The sequence below is a fragment of the Heliconius melpomene genome, chromosome 21 (assembly GCF_056956725.1).
Source record: "Heliconius melpomene rosina isolate 202511_hmr_F chromosome 21, ASM5695672v1, whole genome shotgun sequence".
Lineage (NCBI taxonomy): Eukaryota > Metazoa > Arthropoda > Insecta > Lepidoptera > Nymphalidae > Heliconius > Heliconius melpomene.
This window is the reverse complement of record NC_140409.1, coordinates 12,702,860-12,723,037: the sequence shown is the minus strand read 5'-3', so window position 1 is coordinate 12,723,037 and position 20,178 is coordinate 12,702,860. Positions and strand designations below refer to the sequence as shown.

At 34.1% G+C, this 20,178-nt stretch overlaps 1 protein-coding gene across 17 annotated transcripts in view; it reads right to left on the bottom strand.

Annotated features, from left to right (window-relative positions):
* Positions 1–139: 139 nt before the first annotated feature.
* The window catches only part of LOC146527327 (uncharacterized), a 30,157-nt gene continuing 10,118 nt past the window's right edge, over positions 140–20,178 (bottom strand). For 3 of the 17 annotated variants that reach the window (XM_085206797.1, XM_085206800.1, XM_085206804.1), the window contains 25 exons: positions 19,254–19,430; positions 18,561–18,918; positions 18,024–18,176; positions 16,695–17,597; positions 16,325–16,430; positions 16,005–16,065; positions 15,556–15,639; positions 14,803–14,979; positions 14,169–14,399; positions 12,777–12,932; positions 11,967–12,523; positions 10,516–10,602; positions 9,863–9,949; positions 9,424–9,492; positions 9,241–9,306; positions 8,569–8,625; positions 8,120–8,179; positions 7,728–7,820; positions 6,430–6,519; positions 5,472–5,531; positions 5,247–5,327; positions 4,590–4,680; positions 3,773–3,959; positions 3,474–3,633; positions 140–3,192 (listed from right to left, as the gene is read on the bottom strand). In XM_085206797.1, coding sequence (XP_085062923.1) covers positions 3,144–3,192; positions 3,474–3,633; positions 3,773–3,959; positions 4,590–4,680; positions 5,247–5,327; positions 5,472–5,531; positions 6,430–6,519; positions 7,728–7,820; positions 8,120–8,179; positions 8,569–8,625; positions 9,241–9,306; positions 9,424–9,492; positions 9,863–9,949; positions 10,516–10,602; positions 11,967–12,523; positions 12,777–12,932; positions 14,169–14,399; positions 14,803–14,979; positions 15,556–15,639; positions 16,005–16,065; positions 16,325–16,430; positions 16,695–17,597; positions 18,024–18,176; positions 18,561–18,918; positions 19,254–19,430 — 4,200 coding nt within the window. In that variant the 3' untranslated portion in view covers positions 140–3,143. The remainder of the gene's footprint in view (positions 3,193–3,473; positions 3,634–3,772; positions 3,960–4,589; positions 4,681–5,246; positions 5,328–5,471; positions 5,532–6,429; positions 6,520–7,727; positions 7,821–8,119; positions 8,180–8,568; positions 8,626–9,240; positions 9,307–9,423; positions 9,493–9,862; positions 9,950–10,515; positions 10,603–11,966; positions 12,524–12,776; positions 12,933–14,168; positions 14,400–14,802; positions 14,980–15,555; positions 15,640–16,004; positions 16,066–16,324; positions 16,431–16,694; positions 17,598–18,023; positions 18,177–18,560; positions 18,919–19,253; positions 19,431–20,178) is intronic. The other 14 variants (XM_085206799.1, XM_085206801.1, XM_085206803.1 and 11 more) reach the window with 14 other exon arrangements.

The following is a 20,178-nucleotide window of genomic DNA, read 5'->3' as shown; positions in this document are numbered from 1 at the left end:
TATTTTCATTATACGTCAAATCTATGCATTTAGAGTGCATCTACTGACTTAGTAATTGTAGATTGAAACTCAATTCAAAAAGTTTAACAAAATTTCACAAAAAAATTAATTACCTATAAAATGTAAAAATAAAACACCATTTGCTTCTTACACATTTAATATGAGCTATAGAACAATTTAAAAACGTAAACCACAAGAGGTATGCATATTTCAACTGTACCAGACCCACGTCCGTCGATAAAACAAGACTTACAAGCAAAATTATATAACCTTTTAGTTCATTAAAAAAAATAATATTTATTAAGCCATTGGCATTTTAAAAACTATAATTAGAAAAAAATGACATTTACCTAATGATATCTAAGCTAGCTAGCCCCACATTGAATACAGCGATCAATGGAAAGAGGAAATTTAAGGAAAAAACAAGAAATTTGCAAAATAATATTCAAAATATAATTAACACCCATTGAGCTTAGAACATCGATAACATCAAGTATAATTAATAATGTTTATAATTAATAATTGGTTATATTATTTAATTGTAGTATATATATATACTTATATATATGTCACCATATAACCATCAGTTCATAATTTTACGCATTCGCTAAACGCGAAATTGTAATATATCGATAATTTGTGAACCGACATTGTCAAACGCAACAAAACTCTGTGTTCACAACGCGTATTGCTTCGCGTTATCGCTTTGAAGGGCGACCAGCGCTTAAACAGTTTACTTTAGTTTCGATAGTTAATAATTGCGCGCGTAAAATTATGAATTAACGATTTTTATAATCGTGCGGTGACATATATATAGGGGAGGTTTCCCCTAAGAGAATGAAACTAGGCAAGCTTGAAATGTTTTTTTTTAATGACATACAGATAGTAAAATTTTTTTAGCTAATTTTAAAAATGGAAAATCATTTAAATTAAAAAAAATCTTAAAAAGGTTATCCAGATTAGTATTAGAAATCAGCATTTCAAGCTTTTACATGATTAAGATAATATATATAATATCAATAATATTTATAATAACATAAGAATAATAATAATCAATAAATAATAGTTTACATAAAAAAAATCAATTGAAATGAGAGTCTAAACAAATATTTCATAATATAATAATATTTTCTTTATGATTAAAACAATTGAAACACCAATCAAAGACCTAAGGTCATTTCACTACTTGAATCTACTATTGTTTTTAATTATATTAATATATTACATTGCCATTTTGTAACGGATTTCCATTGCTTGTACATTTTTTTGAAGTCCATCTTCTATATTACGGGAGCAATTTCAGGTGAAATTACTTGTGTCAAAAACTATTACATTCTATCACTAAGTTACGGGTGAAGTTAAAAAGTTAATATAATATAATAATAATTAAATTTTATTAAATAAGTAAATTAAATCAGTTAATCTATATATATAAAAGGACTTGTCCTCACTGACTGAGGTAAGACGCACGCACAGCCGTAACCGCTGTGCGTAGAAACTTGAAATTTGGACAAAAGTTTACTTTCGTAATCTGGACATCCACTAAGAAGGGATTTTGAAAAATTTTAACCCTAAAGGGGTGAAATAGGGGTTCAAAGTTTGTATGGAAAAACATTTAAATCGGCACCGATTTTTATAAAATTTGAAATTTAGATTTTTAAAAGTATTTAATTGAACACGTGTTTCATCGTTTTCTAGAATTCCCCCCCTAAGGGTGCAAACAAGGGGTTGAAAGTTTGTATAGGTTTTTTTTAAATCGTCACCAATTTTTATAAAATTTGAAATTCAGACTCTTAAACGTATATAATTAAAATTAAACACATGTTTCATGGTTTTCTAAAATTCACCCGCTAAGGGTGCAAATAAGGGGTTGAAAATTTGTATGGGAAAATTCTTAAATCGCCACCGATTTTTATAAAAATTGATATTTAGACTCTTAAAAATATTTAATTGGACATACGTTTCATGGTTTTCTAGAATTCACCCCCTAAGGGTGCAAATGAAGGGTTGAAAGTTTGTATGGAAAAATCTTTAAATCGCCACCGATTTTTATAAAATTTGAAATTTAGACTCTTTCATGGGTTAATAGAATTCACCCTTAAATACGCAAGCGAAGCTGCGCGCGTCCGCTAGTATGGTAATAATAATAAAAAAAATTCGTCAATTATAAAAAAAATAAAATCAATTCAAAAAAATAAAATCAATTATAAAATAAATTAAAAATTATAAATAAATTACAAAATATAAAAAATCGCGAAGGTCATCCGGATGGCCGTACTATTTGCCCGTATATTATATTAGGCTGATAGTTCACACGATTTCATTAAAAGCTCAAAATTAAGGCCATTTTTGTATTGAAATGTTTTAATGTCGATTTAATCACCTGTTTCATTTATTATTATTTGTATAATTAACTATAATCTTATTTTAAAATTTTAATACAAAGAAATTCAAATCTTAAAACCGGAATTTTATTTAGCTATTATCGTGGTGTTTATTTACCAATTATATGTACATGTGTATTTATCAGTTTCCACTTCAATATTGATACAGATCGTAATTTTAGACATAACCGTTTAAACATATTATTCGTCAGTATTATTAAAATTGTTATTATTTATACATTCATAGAATTATTATTATTTATATATTCATATTATTTACAATTAATTAATATTCTATAGGTTACTGATAAAATTTATATATAAATAAATTTAGAACCACGAATTTGGGTCCATTTTTAAATGGTGTTAACTCAAAGAGCAAAAAAATAAACAAATTCCACTACAGTATATCAGTATGTATGTACATATTCAACGACATTTCTCATAAAACAGGTCACCAAATAGACATATTAGTATAATCTTTACAGTAAGGTAAGAACATAATAACATTTAGTTAAGAGTACAGCACGATCGACGAATCTTGGTCGTCTTCAAGTTACCTGTAGATGGCTGTGCAGATTTAATTTTAAGATTTTTTCTTAATTCTGATTATTTTCTTCCCGAGTGTACAATTTGCAAAAGTTCACGACTCGTCAACCGTACTACACATTAGAGGAGAATAGATGTAAAGCGACAAACTATGAATTAACTTTTTGACTTATTTTAATATATAAAACCATCCCACGCTACAGGATCGCCTTATTCGTTGTCGCTCGGTTGCTTCTCTGTTGATTTCTGCGTGCTGGGTCTGAATATGGGAAAAATTGAAATATTATATTCAATTGTAGTTTTAAATTCATTTATGTAGCTTTGAACCACCCCAGAATAAAATATCTCTAGAAACCCCCAGAACTTTTGTTCTGAATTTTTAGTTTGATTAAGCGTGCTAATCTCAGAAAGCATGCAAGCATGGGGGTTTCTAGAGCTCAGAAGACTTAGACATAGTCAGACGACTAGAATATTATTATAGATAATATAAACACGAATTGAGAGGATACAACAATACACACACATAGTTCGTGGTAATACCTGGGCTGGCTGAGGAAGCGCGCGGTGGCCGCCAGCCTCGCCGGCTCGTACTCGTCGTCGGCGGCGGCGCGCGCCCTCGCCAGCGCGCGCACGTGCTCCTTAAAGGCCGCGCGCAGCTCCGAGTGGGACGTCAGTTGCTCTGATATCTCGCCTACGCTCTCTGTTATATTCAGTTTATATGTTAATATACAATAAATAAATAAGAAAAAAGAAAGTTAATCTGCTACTTATTTACAATTGTATAATAATAGTTAACTATAATTTAACTAATGTTGCCAAATAAAACGATTGAAACTCACCACCAATCAGTCCGTCCAGAGTGGTAGGCGGTCGCGACTGTCTCACGCACCGCCGCTTCTTCGGCGGCATGCCGGACAGGTACGCATCGCTGTAAGGCTCGGAGGAGCCGCTCTGCCGCTGCAAGTCCCTAGTGAAAGTGGGTACCCAGTCCTCGCCCCAGTGCTGCGCTATCTGCGCAGGTGGTACCTACAACAGTATAGAAATAGAACCCCCACCAACTATATAGTTTACACATCGACACGGTACGGATGCACAGCTCACAGATACCTACTGGTAAGGCTAGTTAAAGCATAGTACTATACTTTTGTACAAGAGCCGCAAAAAGCTGCGTAGTTATGTCAAATTAATATATTACCTTTAAAATTCCGACGATGACTGCTAATATTTTAGCTTAAAAACAGATATGAATGTTAAAAACAAAAAACAATTACGGCCTTTACACAGTAGTCTTATGTATAACATAGGTAAATGAATTGTTTAATTTACCGTTCAGTAGAAACTTAGCAAAATCGTTAATTTCGTGTTTGATAAAACATAAATATACCCTACAAATACTCTATGAAAATCTTAAATAAATATATATATATGAAAGAATATAGCAAAACAGTCTGTCTATATAGATTGGTAATGACAAAGCGAGCTTAGAGCTTGACTTTAAGCCAAATATAGCTAATACCACATATTCTTAGTAAAACAATTTAATAAATGTAAGCAGTTTTAAGATAAATGATAGCTACAAACAAACACGTTTAGTTAAATAAATGTCGAAACATTGGGCATGTATTACAAAATTCACTTCACTTCTATTATACTTACGAATCTTAGATTACTGCCATCATCGGGCGACGGGGGCGACGCCGGGTTGTTGTGGTTGTTCTCGTTGGTGTGGTTGTTTCGATGGTTGTTCCTAATAATGCCACATATATAAGTAAAACATATTTACAACAAAAAAAAACACATCAACATGCAACTTTTTTGTTAAAAAAAAAGGCAAAACAAACGTCTAAAATAAGGCTAAATCAGTGTAAATGCTAAGGTCCGATGTAGTAAGATAGATCGATATAAAAATCTAGACAATTCAATAAAAAATAAGAGACCCGAAGACCGAAAATAAAACAAAGTGATGTGATAAGAGTGTAAAAAGCGATAAAGTACTTAAATACGACATATTTAGTGTATCGCACACAACAACCGCACATGCACCTATGTTATAGGTAGCGTTGCCAGGTGTCTTGATAAGCCTCTTGCCAAAATTAAAGGCCGTCCGTTGTCAGATTTTGTTGTTAATTTTGACTGAAGACTTAGTTGGATTTTGTTGTACAATTTTGGAACTCGAAATTCTCAACTATGAATGGCGTACAGCCTTTTTAGCCAAATGTCCGGCCATACTGGAAGGCTGGTTTATCCAGCTATTAGGTTTGACAACCTGGCAACCCTCATAAATAGGTCCTACAATGTGGTATTTGGCCTTACCGGGCTCTGCCCCTGTGCGAGGAGCGGCGGACGATGCCATTGGCCCGCGGGTCAAGCCGATATTGGACATCGGAGCTATAGCTAGTATTAAATTGTATTAGAAACAGTTCTAAACGTTTATAAAATATATGCATAAGTTGATATGTCTCTTTTTAGATAAAAAATATTTTTATATACACAATAGTTAATAATTTATATATTTACAAAAAAATCTTACGCATTTACCTTATGCTTCCATAACTGTTTCCAATCAACTGGCGCTCAGGGCGACCGGCCAGGTGCGCGCTAAGCGTGTAAATGTATGGAAATTAAAATAAAAGGCAGCGACTCGAATCTTATGACGATATGACGATCGATAAAATGTTATTTATACGTGATTAATTGGTATATAACAAGATTTACAAAGCTGTAATTACTTTAGTCAGCTTTTTTAAAGCGTTATAATTATAAGGATTGCTCTACATAATAGGGGAAGTCCGGGCAATTGCGGTAGGTGCCCGACAAATTTTCTAAAAGCAAATCTAAATAACAAAGAAGTCCAATAACAAAATAAGACACAAAAACGCAATATTATATTGATAGGAAAAGGCAGATTGATTTATAAATTAACATTTTTTTGTTAGTGTTTGTTTTTTTGATTCATTACTTTTTCAGTATATACATTTTTGTAGTCAAATTATTGTCAAAGCTTTATGCTGTTCATATTCTAATGTTTATTTCAGAAATATTTATAAAAGATCATCATAATATTTTAAAATTTTACTTTATAAAAATATATTTAAGATATTTTTAAACTGTTTTCACATGATTTTTGTTATGGATATAATAATTAAATATATAAATACGGCATACACAAGTATTTGTATTATTGTTTATATTTAATTTAAATGAATGTTGCTACATCATCAGGATTCCACGTCTCAACGCTGTTCAAATAAAATAAAAAAAAACCAGCTAACCCAATAACGAACGTATATATATATTATATTGGTGTTTCCATTATAGCCTAAATTGTTAAGGACATTTACCCGAGCTTCCTCTATAAATATGTAATTTACTACTAGAATAATATAAAATTATTTTTCTTTACAATAAAGTAGAAATATGGAATATTATATCATAGGATTTTTTTCATACGATAATAAATTTGCAAGGACTTTAAATATTTCATAAATATTTTCACCTGTTATGCCTTCCGTTAAAATGGTAGTGGTTGTGACCATTGAGATTGCCGTGAACATCCGAACGGGAACCGCGAGATGTTCCAGGATGGCTAATAGAAGTATGTTTAGGCATAAATACTTATAATACCGTTTTATTTATGTAACAATTAAAAGATTAAACTTGTTATATATAACATAATATATTTTCAACGCATTGCGTCAGTTGCATACTAAATAGTATAATAGTAATTTAAAATTCCATAGACCCCAAAGCTATATAAAAAAAAAATCAAAATAAAGGTAAATGTTATTTAGGCAGCAATGAAATTGATTATTAATTAATTTAAGTATATTCCGTGCAAAAAATACAGGTAGTAGTTTATGAAAAATGTCTGTGGGTATATGTTAATAAGTCATAAACAGTAGAATAATGGTATCTGTAACAAATTTTAAATTTGTCACTAGTTTTTTTACTAATAAAATTGCTTACATAAAAAACGATATGAGCTTTTACTTTATAATTATTAAAATATTTTTTATAGCCAATTACCGTCTTTGAATGTTATTATAATTTTTAAGATAGGTACAAATATAGATTAAGTCTTAAGATGTCCATCTCTCAAAGAAAAAATAACCTTGAAATTGTACCTGTTACGATTGTGGATGTGCCAAACTTATAAATATCAAAGTGAGAGAATTTCAAATTAATTGACTAAATTAAAGTTTATTGTAAGATGTAGACTAGCTGCTCCATAACTAATTGAACATATCGTAGTCTGTAGATCCCATTCAGTTAATATAAAGCGAAAACATCTAATGTATTAAGTTATGTAGGTGTGTTACTTGAAAATATACGAGTATCACGACCACTCTCAGCCTCCACTTTGTGGAAACCTTTACAGGTTTTATATTGAGCAAAGCGAGTGTGAATATTTGACTTTTATAAAAATTACATAAAAAATATTTTACTAAAATCAATGGAGTCATCATATTTTATATAACAAATGTCTGCTTAATTATAGACTTTTTAAAAAGTATTTAAAGGATACGTTCATCAAATAAACCATTTTAGCCCATTTTCATCTATCATAAAGTGAAATAAGTTAGACTTGTTTCATTTACCATATCTTATTAAGACGAAATAACAGTAACGAATAGGTTAACGTAAAGATTCTGATTTTGTGTAATGATAATTCTCTGCTGCTTTCATATTCATTAGGTCAAACAATTACCAATATAAATCGTTTAAATTAACAAAATTTGAAACCTCATCCAAATAGATACAAAATACCAGCACTTAAATTGTCAATGGACTTACTTAGATCCACGATGGGTGCGGCGCCCACGATACCCACGATACGTGTGATGGTGGGACTGATCTGAACGATAAGACGACGAGGACGCCGACGCACTATAAATTACGAAGTATGTACCGTGGGTAAAGTAAGAATTATGCTATTATATTATTTTATATTATTTATTTATTATTACTTTATTAATTAATCAGAGAGTAGGTAGGTCAGTTGTCCCCTCCGTCCCCTTCCAACTTTCTAGTAGTCACAATAGGGATATTTTAAATCAAAATCAATTCAGTAGATTATGACTGAATTATAAGGATTAATATTATTTAATTAACAATCTAAATTACTGTATAAAATTATAAATTTCTATTATTCTACAAGTAAACGACATAGTAATCTCTTAACTCACTTATTGTGTCTGTTTTCATAGCTACGGTCCGAGCGCGTCGAAGTAACCGTGGATGTAGCGCTATGAAACAAATTTTACGAATATTGGATTTTTTAAATCTAAATATACCTATACCCTAGTATATTACGCATACTATTTTACGCATAGTATTTTACGCATAGCATTTGTATATTTTGAAAATCTCAAAAATAAAAGAAACGTACCAACTTAAAAACCGCAAGTCCTTTACTAAAAAAAAAACTAGATTATTAAATGCCGAAACAGAAAAAACGATGGAATTTTTTTGTGAAGAAAAAAAATATATATATATAAAAAATAGTGCAAATTTGAAAAAACGCGTTATATTCACTAAATACTAAATAAATCTTCGAAACGAATAATATTTCCATTTAATTATCCCACATAAAACTGCTATACTCATATATAAACCTATACATATAATTACTCACTTGCGTCGTCCACGGTGGCTGTCGTACGAGCGCTCCGGGCGCGACGACCGAGGTAGACTATAATATAAAACCAAGCTCTATTGTACTAATCACGATCAAAAATAAATATAGCCCGAAATATTCTTTACATTTTTTACTTTTATATTTTTTTCTTTCGCCAATTCGTTTGTATTTTTGTTTAAAACATCGACACGATATAATTTTTAATGAAAAATGTAAAATTTTGACAAGTAACCACTACTTTGTGATTAAAATATTTCTGACTGTTCTTTTTATAATATAACAACGATTGCACAAGTACAAATAATTGCATTTAAATACCAATTTAAATAACATTAATTATTATAAATATATTTATATAGTGCTAATGCAAAACGCAAATGAAAAATCAACTGAAAATAAATACCAAAGCGGACATTCAGCCGGACGAAAACGTGTAAACAAACGGTAAGCGTAAACGTATTGCAAACGTAAAGCCTATTATAAAGATAACAACAAACAGTTCATAAATATATATTTTTTTATTACAATAAAAGTAAGAAAACACATCTAATATAACTTTCTTTGAACGTATACATGTATGTGTATCTTGTTATCTTTTAGTGCAAAATTTTGATAAATATATGATATATATATATTTATATATAAACGACATCGAATACATTAACTCACTTGTAGCGTCCACGGGGCTCATACGGACGCGAAGAAGACCGCGAAGTGGACGCCGAAGCCGATGCTCTACAAAGTACGATTTACTTAAGAAAATCACGCGTTTCCATTAATCTAATAAATTAAAAATATATGTATATACTTGAATATAATATTATATGCATTTATGTAATGTATTCAACTTACTGGGACTCCGACATACTGTCGTCGAATCCATATATATCGTGTAGTGGCGCCGATGATGTAGACGGAGCGCTACAAAATATGACCTTGTTTACTAAACCGATATAAATACTAGTAAAAATGGACTTGGATTACTGCACTTGGTCAATATATGAGCATTTATGAAAATAATAATAATACTGTAAGATTATATCACTTTCACGAATAATTCTTGTGACCTAATATATTAAATTTTGTCTAAGTGTTACGTAATTTTACTTAAGGCAGTCCCACATTAGACTACACATTCAGCCTTGTAATGAATTATCGTTTGATTAACTTTTCATAGTTTGGTTATTGTTACTTTTAAAAAAATCCTGTCAAAATGTGTGTTTTGAGTATATTTACCATGTTTTCCATATTATTTTCTTTATAAAACAACTCATACACAATATAATCTCACCTATAGCGTGTACGCCGGCCTCGATAAAGAGCGCCATCCCAATAATCATCGTAATTCTCTACGAAGGGGCACGGCCGATGGCCCGAACTATCGAAATTACATTATTTTACTAAATTTACTTCAATTTCAATAGAAATTATAAAAATTAAAGAAAATAACCTATTTCTTTCTATTTCAATTTGTGTTTTTACGGTATTCAATTGTAGGTACAGTAAGTACAATTTAAGAAATAAAGAAATTTAAGAATATATTTTTTGAATAGTATTTAAAAATAAACTTCAGATATGAACATTTAAAAATATTGTTAATAAAAGTCAAATGTTTTAAAAGAAAAAAAATCGTAAGGGCCAATTTTAAAGGCAGTATAACACTAAATTATCGGTAAAATCGTTTTTTTTTTATATCTTTGCCTTATTCTCATAGAAGTCGAATATGGAATACGAGATGAAATACAAGAAATACAACGACAGCATGATATAATCATCATATAGTGTTTTAATTTTATAATAAATATTTTATTTATCGAACAATTTTCACAACTTATTTTTTTTTTTAAATAGACATAAAAATCTTATAAAGACCAATTTGGCCCTTACGACGTCGAACCAAAGTAGAAAAAAAAAACAAAGCCAGTGTGCAACGGTGACACTCACGTTCTGCCGGGACGGGATCGATGCGACATATCCGAAGTGGAACTAGAATCGTGGTCGCTATGTTCGGGCATCTCCGCCGTCTCGAGACTGGGGTTTGAAATTGAAATTTGAACTTGGCTGGCGAAATAAAATATGTGTATGCAACAACATCATAATAGCGACTCTTTTATTTCAGATTTTATTGCCAATTGGTTGAAACGAATGTCAATATATACACTAATATAAACTATATATTAGTATTTGAGTTATACAACGCTGAGACGCAAGTAACACGTCTTACGGTACTTGAAATTAGACGCCTTACTTTAGACAATATAAACAAAAACAATGTCTATAACCAGCAAAAATAACTGTAGTGATGTCTTCGACGTGTCCACCCTCTTTCTTCCTATAAAATTGCGTAAAACACAAAAAGCACAAATCCTAACCAATTTTGAAAAAACCTATGCAAACCAAAATCACAACAATTAGACAATTACACAAAAAATCTGTAAGGATGGGCTTTTGTGCATCTTGTTATACATGTCGTACGAGTATGTATGACATGAGTGTATAACGTATAATTGTATGTTTAATATGTAAATGTCAAAAGGCCGTCGTGGCGCAGCGGCACATTGTGGCTTTATAGTCTGATTTAGGCGACGATTGTGGTTTCGACCACTGAGCTGTAAGTGGAAAACAGAGTGTCATAACACTAGTTCAGCACTCCTATATATGTAGAAATCGTAAATGCATGTATAAAATGGCTGTGTGATGACAAAGCACTTACCTATCTCCAGCTAGTATGCAACCAATGGTGTGGAGATGCAACGGCAATGGTACGGTACAATAATGTATATCGGTGTGCTAAGAAATAATTATACAATATGTCAACTACAATATAAACAGAACGAAAGGACGCCATTACCAACCGTGTTAAGTCGCGACAGAAAAATATTATATATAGAAAAATAAATATATGTATATTTGTCGCGGCGACGCCATCTTGTTAATTTGACATTAAAACTGAGGCATCAGTTACATCATCATCCAACAAAACCAAACATAACAAAACCATCAAAGGGAATTTTTCATATATCAAAAAAATATATTCTAATAGAAATCCAAACACTTAATCTAAGTGTTAGAAGAGTATAGAATAGTATGAAAGTATTCATATTTAATTAAAACCTCTCCTGTAGTGCAGATGGTAGTGGCCACCCGAAGAAGACACTACACAGTCAACAAATCTATCTTACTACACCGCAAAATAAATGAACACTAGTCACTAGTCACTGATACTAAAACACTTAATCGAACCTAAACTCACCGATAGCCGCTATAGAGGATCGAAGGAGACTAGTAATTTGCTTATATGTTAAGTGCAACGCGATTAGGTCAAACAACGTTTTTTCAAAGCTTTAAATTATTTTTTTAAATATAAAATGGTTAATAATAGTGGTGAAACTTACCTTTCTCTTGGATAAGCGGCTGCAGACGATTGTACTTGGTTCGAATTCGAGGCTATTGCGAAAGCTCCAGAACGTTCTAAATTTTGCGGAGAGAGGAGACTGGGTATGGGTATATTGGGTATTGTAGGTGAAGCCGGTACTATTGGGGATACGGGGGTAGGGGAACGTACGAATATTGTGGGTACCATGGGTACTGTGTGCACAATGGGTACAGAACCCGTTCCCGGGGCGGTGCGTGTGGATGACACCATTGAAACAGTAGGTGTAATGGGTGCAGTCGGTACTATCGGTACTGAATGAGTTCTAGTGGGGATTTGATAAGTGGACACATTGGGAACAGTGGTAACCGTGGGTACTATTGGAATGGTGGTGGGTGTATTGGGTGGTGTTCGCGAAGTGCCGTTGACGAGAGTCGTTATAGTGGGTACTATGCCGGCTGGTAGACTTTCGCTGGGGTAAGGATTAAATTCTTCAATGTCGTCTAGAGATCGCTGCATGGCCTCGGATTGTGAAAATGTGGCATCCACTATGTCCATGGCCGTTTCGGACGAGGTTTCCTGTACCATGAGAATCTACCATTTAAGTTGTTGCAAGCTAAATGAATAATTTAATTTATACTCATTAACAAAAAAATCACTATCACACGCAAACAATTCTGGTTTTTAACTACAGAAACCATTTCGCATGATAAATAGCTGACGTCGTGAATTTTATATATAATAAAACGAAAATAAAAAAAAATATCACACACATATATTCCGTGACATTTGGTCAAAAAAACAAGAAACAAACAAGAAACAAATAACTTACCGACGAATCGCCCTGAGAGCTGCCCTTGCGCCGTATAAACTGGGCACAGTGCACCTTGTTCGTCTCTATGCGACTAATAGCCGTGTTCAGGTTTTCCATGGCGAGGCTGTAGAGGAGGTCGCGGACAGGCTCGTCTATGTTTTGGATTAGGTCACTCTGCGAAAAAGTTTGCCAAATATGATGTTAAAATATAAATACTATACAATTAGGAGACTACTGTACTACAATATGTCAACTGACAAATATACCTAGTACTGTTAAAGTGTCAACATTTCCTGCTCTTTTCATTTGCTATAAAAGCTACTGATTTAAGCCAGAACGTACAATTCCCCTCGCAAACGTTAGGGTACATCAATTGTAGTCGTCCGGGAGGCCTCGCTCCACGAACTGGCATAGCAAGGCACTTGCGTCCGACATAGTTCTTAGGCCGGCGCGTAACGTGGCCAAACCATCGCAGGCGACGCTCTTGAAGCTTATCCGCTACGTCACGGACCCCAAGACTACCTCGAATGAATGTGTTGCGTATGCGGTCAGACCGCGTTACGCCGCACATCCACCTCAGCATCTTCATTTCCGTGACGTAAAGCTCCTGAATGTGCCGAAATAGTGCTGGGCAACATTCGCTGCTGTATAAAAGAACCGGTCGGATGATGCTCTTGTATATCAGCCCCTTGAGCTTGGGCGGTATTCTGCGATTCTGCGATTGCAGAACACACCAGTGACCTCCCGCCATTTGGCCCTGGCAGCGCTTATCCGGCCATGGACATCGTGATCGACGCCTCCAGACTCGTGCACAATGGATCCAAGGTACCTGAACTTTTCCAAGTTAACGGCTGGCTCTGGGACGGTGCTCGAGTCCGGTCTCCCGCAGGCCATGTACTCTGTCTTCGACACATTTAGTTTAAGACCGCCGTTCTCAAGCGTACCCTTCCAGAGGTTCACTTTACGCTCCAGCGTCAGTCGGTTCTCGTCAACGAGTGCTAAGAGAACTTAGTGTTAAGACACTGTTCCACACGCACTGCCCAATTTTCGAGAAATTGCGTGTTTGCGTGTTGCCGAAACTTAACGCCGTGCTGTCTTGTTCCCTCTGAGAGGAAATGAAATTATTTCCCCGACTGGAAATCGAACCGACGACAAACAAATAATGCATCTTCTTCTATATAGAAGAGCAATTTCAATTTAGATTTATTCCATTCGTGGTAATGAAAAAAAACATTTTCTCGATCTGGTATAGAGGCAAATCGCGGTGTTGAGTCGTAAGTGTCTTAATGGGAATGTAGAACTTAACACTTGGTTTAGAAGTTTCCTTCTACTTACCCTGCTATGTGTAAGATACAGCATAAAGCTAAATTGAATAAAAAAGAATACAATAGTTCAAAACCTAATACTCACAATAAAAGATCTGTATATCCGTCTCAACCCTTCAATGCCCTCCAAGCAGCAGTACGACAGTACCCCACACAATTCGTAAAACATTCTAGGATACACTATGCGGAACCGTCTAGAAAACATCTCGTTGTTCTCCATCTCTAGTACAGTCATCGCTTCGTTTAAGAAACGGAGTACCACCGCTTTCATCGACTCCACTAAGTCCACGCTTGGACGTATCGGTGTTATTAGTTGCTGTGAAAAAAAGCGGACAAATTATTTGTTAGTAATATTTAATTATGAATTATTTAGTTATATATTATTTAATTATTTAGTATTTTTGTATATCTTATTTTCTATTTTTCGCGGAATTAATCTAGTACAATTACAATTAAAGTAAATATATGTATATAGCAAAACAGTATACACAAAAATAACATAAAAACATCAAATATATTGTAACAATAGTATGAGAGATTCCACGTGGCTTGATGAAAGTGTATTGCTTAGTGATCGAAACACTAATACAGTTTCCAAAAGACACGGATTCAAATACCCTTAAAATTATATGACTTTTCTAAAAAAAACTATTCTTCTAGTATTTTGTCCTAACTATGGAATAACATATTAAAGAGATAAAAATATAAACAAAACCCACCATCCTAGCTATAAAAATGGCATGGCGGGCAAATATCAATTCGGCCAATTGATCTTGAGTACCGACTTCGTAATCCCCTTGCATTATCTCCCGCATGTGATGCTGTAACCTCCGTCGTAGTGGCAACAGCTCCGCTGGTACCAGTGTACGACCACTGGAGAATGCGGTTGCTTCACGCTACAAATAAATAAATAAATCAGCTTCACGCTGTATCTCGAACACTGAAGGGTAGACAGAGGGAACCTAGTGTTAAGACACTCCGTTCCCCACTTTTTGCTGAATGCTGGGGGCATTGCGTGTTGAGTGGCAGAACTCAACGCCGCGCTTTTTGCCTCGACACCAGAGCGAAGAAATGGAAATTTAAATTTAAATAAAAATTTCACGAATGTTGTGGGTTGCATTTCCATGAGGAGGAATGAATAATAATTGGCTGATTTCCTTGCTCTGGAAATGAGACAAAGCGCGGCATTAAGTCTAACCACTTAACAGGCAATGCCTTGAAAATTGACATAAAAGTTAGGAAGTGAAGTGTTTTAACACAAGGTTCCTTCTGCCTATTTGTCCTGCTATATGTAGTAATACAGTGTGATACTAAAACAATATGTATAATATATAGATATTAATGTAGTGGGATCGTACACTGAAATTTTATTTACAACACTTAAAATTTTATAAACATATTCTTTTATTTTTATTATTAAACATGCTATCAAAATAAAAATTTAAATTATAAAGTATTATTTCTATACATACCAAAGTCAAGAAAGCAGCTATCATAAGTGACTCTTCATTGATAGTATTCCAGTCGAACCTCTCGAACAAAGTCTCTACGTTGTTCTAAAATATAAAACACACACTTTAAATGAAACCACAGTTTTAACTATACTATAAAAGAAAAAAAAGAAAAAATGAAAGTCTTTTTTTCAAATAAAATAAATAATAAAATTATCGTTGTAAAATAAAACGCTATTTGTTAAGGACGACGCACGCACACATAAACCTATCTAAGGGACACCGGCGCACACGCCTCATTCCGAAATCGAGTCGTAGGTATTGGCGATACAGTTCAAAGTTGTTTAACCTTTAGTAGTATTTTTGTAGTAGTAGGTGTTTACGTGATTGGTATCTATATGTATGCGTATAACTTATAAATTATTAATATCATTTAAACATAGATTTAATATATAAATAAAAAAAGTTACCTGTATACGACTTGTGCTGCTATCGCGTAATCTAGGACCACCTGCTCTAAGAGTATCCTCCCTGTTAAAGTACAAAAAAAATCAAAACTTCCTCATACTCTGTTAAAACTAATTAGTATAAAAGATTAATTAATAAAAAAATATAAAACCGACGAGAACTTAAAAATTAAATAATTATTACGTATTTTTACTGTTTAAAATAATCTAGGAATGAAAATTTTAATAGTGGTGACGTCATAAATTACTACTAATCTAATAAATTAATTCAAAAATTTGACAAACGATATTCCTATTTTTTTTAATTTACAAAACAAACTTACCGTCGCCTTTGCAACTGGCGTCTAGCGTGTGGACTGTCACAAGGCAAGAATCTATCATATATCAAGTTCAGTAACGACACCGACTGGGGACGAGGAGGTTCTTCTTCTAAAAATGTAAACATTATTTCATTTATACTTCTTTAATTTCTCGTTTCATTTTAGTTAGGAAAATATAACCTAGTTCCGTCCATACTCGAGAATGTTTTTAGTGGCGGTTCACAACGCCTCGCTTTATCTTTTAGAAATCAGAGTGATGAAATCAAATTCGTGTTAAAGAATGGGAATTAACCCCACAAACAGCGTTTACAGTGGAATATAATTTATCTTGTAATAAATGTAATATTACTAATTGAATGTACATTATACTTACGATTGGGATCGCTGGAGCCGCCGTTTACTTGTTCTTGAGGTTGAGCAGAACCTGGTTGGTTCTGGTTGTTTTGGTCCTGACTGGCCTGGCTTTGACCCGGTTGGCTCTGATCATCTTGACTTTGACCGTTCCGGCACTCAGGCCAGGCTTTAGGCCAACAGGGCTCACGCTGCTCAGAGCCATCTTGTCCCGACCCACCCTGGCCTGGCCCTCCGTGGCCTGAACCTCCTTGGCCTGGGCCTCCCTGGCCTGAGCCACCTGGGCCTGAACCACCCTGGCCACTCGAGCCTTCGCCAGCTCCGTTACCACCATAACCTTGGCCTTGATTGGCCTGGTTGTCTCCACTCTGGCCAGAGCCATCATCTGGCCCTCCGTGGGCTGAACCTCCTTGACCTGAGCCTCCCTGGCCTGAGCCACCTGAGTCTGAACCACCTTGGTTACTCGAGCCTTCGCCAACTCCGTTACCACTATATTCTTGTCCTTGGCCTTGATTGGCCTGGTTGTCTCCACTCTGGCCAGATCCATCTTGTTTTGATCCAGAACCGTCCTGGCTAGTACCTGCGTGGCTTGTACCAGCCTGACTCATGCTTGCCTGATTTAAGCCAGTCTTATTGGATCCACTTTGGCCTGGACCTTGACCTTGACCAGGTTGGCGTGAATTTGCTTGGGCGTCAGCATTATGGTCGCCATGATTTCCATTGGCAGTTTGATCTTGGCCATTTTGGTTTTGGTGTTCGGCCGTTTGGTTAACATTTATGTTTGGATTAGGTATTTGCTGTAAATGGGCGTGCAAAATTCCTTCCATTCCAGGAACAAGGCCTTGTCGTATTACTGACGACAAAATGTTCTGCAGGAGCTCAGCAGTCGGCGGTCCACCACCCCACGGCATTTGGGCGAGGTATACTAAAGAAATATAATGCTCATATTAATTATTGGTAACTTGTGTAATGGTACAGACAAAGTAATAAATGCAGGTATAAAAATATAGTCACCATTACTAAATAAATATTAGATAAAACAGTTAATGCTATTAATTCTATAAAAAATAATTACTTTGTTTATTAGACCTATTCCCTTCCTATAACACCAATATAACAAAGACAACAAAAATCTCCCATGTACAGAACAGTCGACTAGTCGTGACAACCTTGGAAGTATCAGTCGCAAACCGCTATTTTTCTTACTTTTTATTATTTTCTTTCAAAGTCAGAGTTGGACATGCTTTAATTGTAATTAACAATATTAAATATTTAATTAATTGGTTATTGTCCTATAACAGATCGGGGACGACTTATCGAACGCACTGTAAATCCAAATTTCCAAACTAACTCTGAGAGCCAAAAAGCTGAGGCCCACCAGCTCCGACGTCCTGTTGCGGCATGGCAGCGGCAGCACCTTGCGGTATTTCCTCCATACTCATCACCACTTCCACACCACCTAGCGTACCAGCTTGGCCCATACCACGGAATAGGTTCTCAAAATCTGCGGGAAAATGGGTTCAAAATTAGTTGAGCTAATCGCGTATATTTTGGTAGTAAATAAATTTCAGGTAACTCAAGTTATGGTCAATTTATTGTCATGTTTGGTTATGCATATAATATATATATATATATATATATATATATATATATATATATATATATATATATATATATATATATATATATATATATATATATATATATATATATATATATATATATATATATATATATATATATATATATATATATATTAAATAATCAGACACTATAAGAGATTTAGACATAGTATTAAACATATTTTAATCTACTGGAAAACCTATTCTAGATCATAAAAGGACATCCAAACTCATTGTCCTACAAATAATATATACAAAGCACTTACCAAGCATAACTTGACGACGGTTGCCTTGTCCATCTTGATTATTCTGATTCTGATCAATCTGACCCTGACTCTGATTATTCTGATTCTGAGCTTGAGGCTGATTCTGATTTTGACCCTGATTCTGATTTTGGCGCTGATTCTGATTTTGGCTATCCGGGTTCACGGGTATCGGAACTCTTGCTTCTATTTCCACTTGGTATGTAATAGGATCAGGTTGTACATTAATATTCACTGTTTGTTGGTTATTTGATTGAGTTTGAGCTTGGCTTCTCTGTGATGTGGGTACAGCTCGGCTGGAGCTTGATGCCTCGTGAGGCGCGCGACGGGTCGTCGAGGATTGTATTACGTTTATGTGTGTCTAGAGAAATTGTTATTAAAAAAAAGAGTTATAGTAACTTTAAATGACTGATATTATTTATATGATCTAAGTATTTGCATTAAAATGGATAACCTAGAGTTAAATGGAAATCTAAATTGTGATAGATCGTAATCATGATCTTACGATGAATATCTGTCTTCGCTTCGCTTTTACACTTTTAATATTCTATGATGGACGTCAATGCTTTGCCTAATCAGACTAGAAACGTTTAACATATTAAAATCTGCATTGCCATACTTTACTCATTCTTTAAAAAAATATATTCCGTATACAAATTTGGACTAAATTAACAAATAACGTATACATAAACCTACTTGAACAGGGAACGGCGTACGCATTAATGCTTCGGAAGTAAGGCGGGAGTTTTCATGCGTCATCAGGAGACCAATGTCGGAGACAAGATGGTAGGCATGCGAGAAGCTGTGGTACAGTTCTGCTGAAATCTCCGCGGTGCGCTGACGACGTTGAAGCTCTTCTTCCTCCAATTGGATCTACAAATGAATAACTTTCTCCTTAACGGTTGATTGCTGTGAGAATCTTGTATTGAAACATCTGTGTTTCCAATGTCTAGCCGTTTTATATACATTGTGAATTTGATAGCGGAAACTAGGACTCGCTTCGTCTTACTACATCAAGTTTTTTAAAATAAATAAAATATGCCTACTCCGCGGGATACAGCGTGTAACAAAAAGTACAGACATTCTCCATATGAGGGTTAAACCCAGGTGGAATCTTTTGTAGACTTGAGGCAACACATAATTTTGAACGTATCACCAAATAACGCAAATGTAATAGTCCCATTTTTGCCACTTTAGATTATACGAGTACATATGTTGGTAAAGCTGTAGAGCTATACTAAAAAATGTTTCACTATTATTAAAAAAAATAGAGATACATAAAGAAAACTCAAGCTGAAGAAAACTGTGATACAATAAAGTCCAATCCACGTCAACGCCAGTATCAGCCCATAAGATTCAACCCTTTATGGTTGTTAGGTAGTGAAACCATATTTCTTGTTTCCATACCAGTAAAATATATTGCCACTTTAGAAATTTTATATACACGTAAATTATGTTTATATTTACACCCCTAGTCTAAATTGTTTATAAGGTATACTTTATTTTATTAATCACTGCTATAGTGATTAAAAAATTTCGTGCTGATAAAGCAACCTAAAACATGATAAGAAATAAAATTACACAACATATCTTTACGCTTAGTACCTTAATGTAAGAGAAT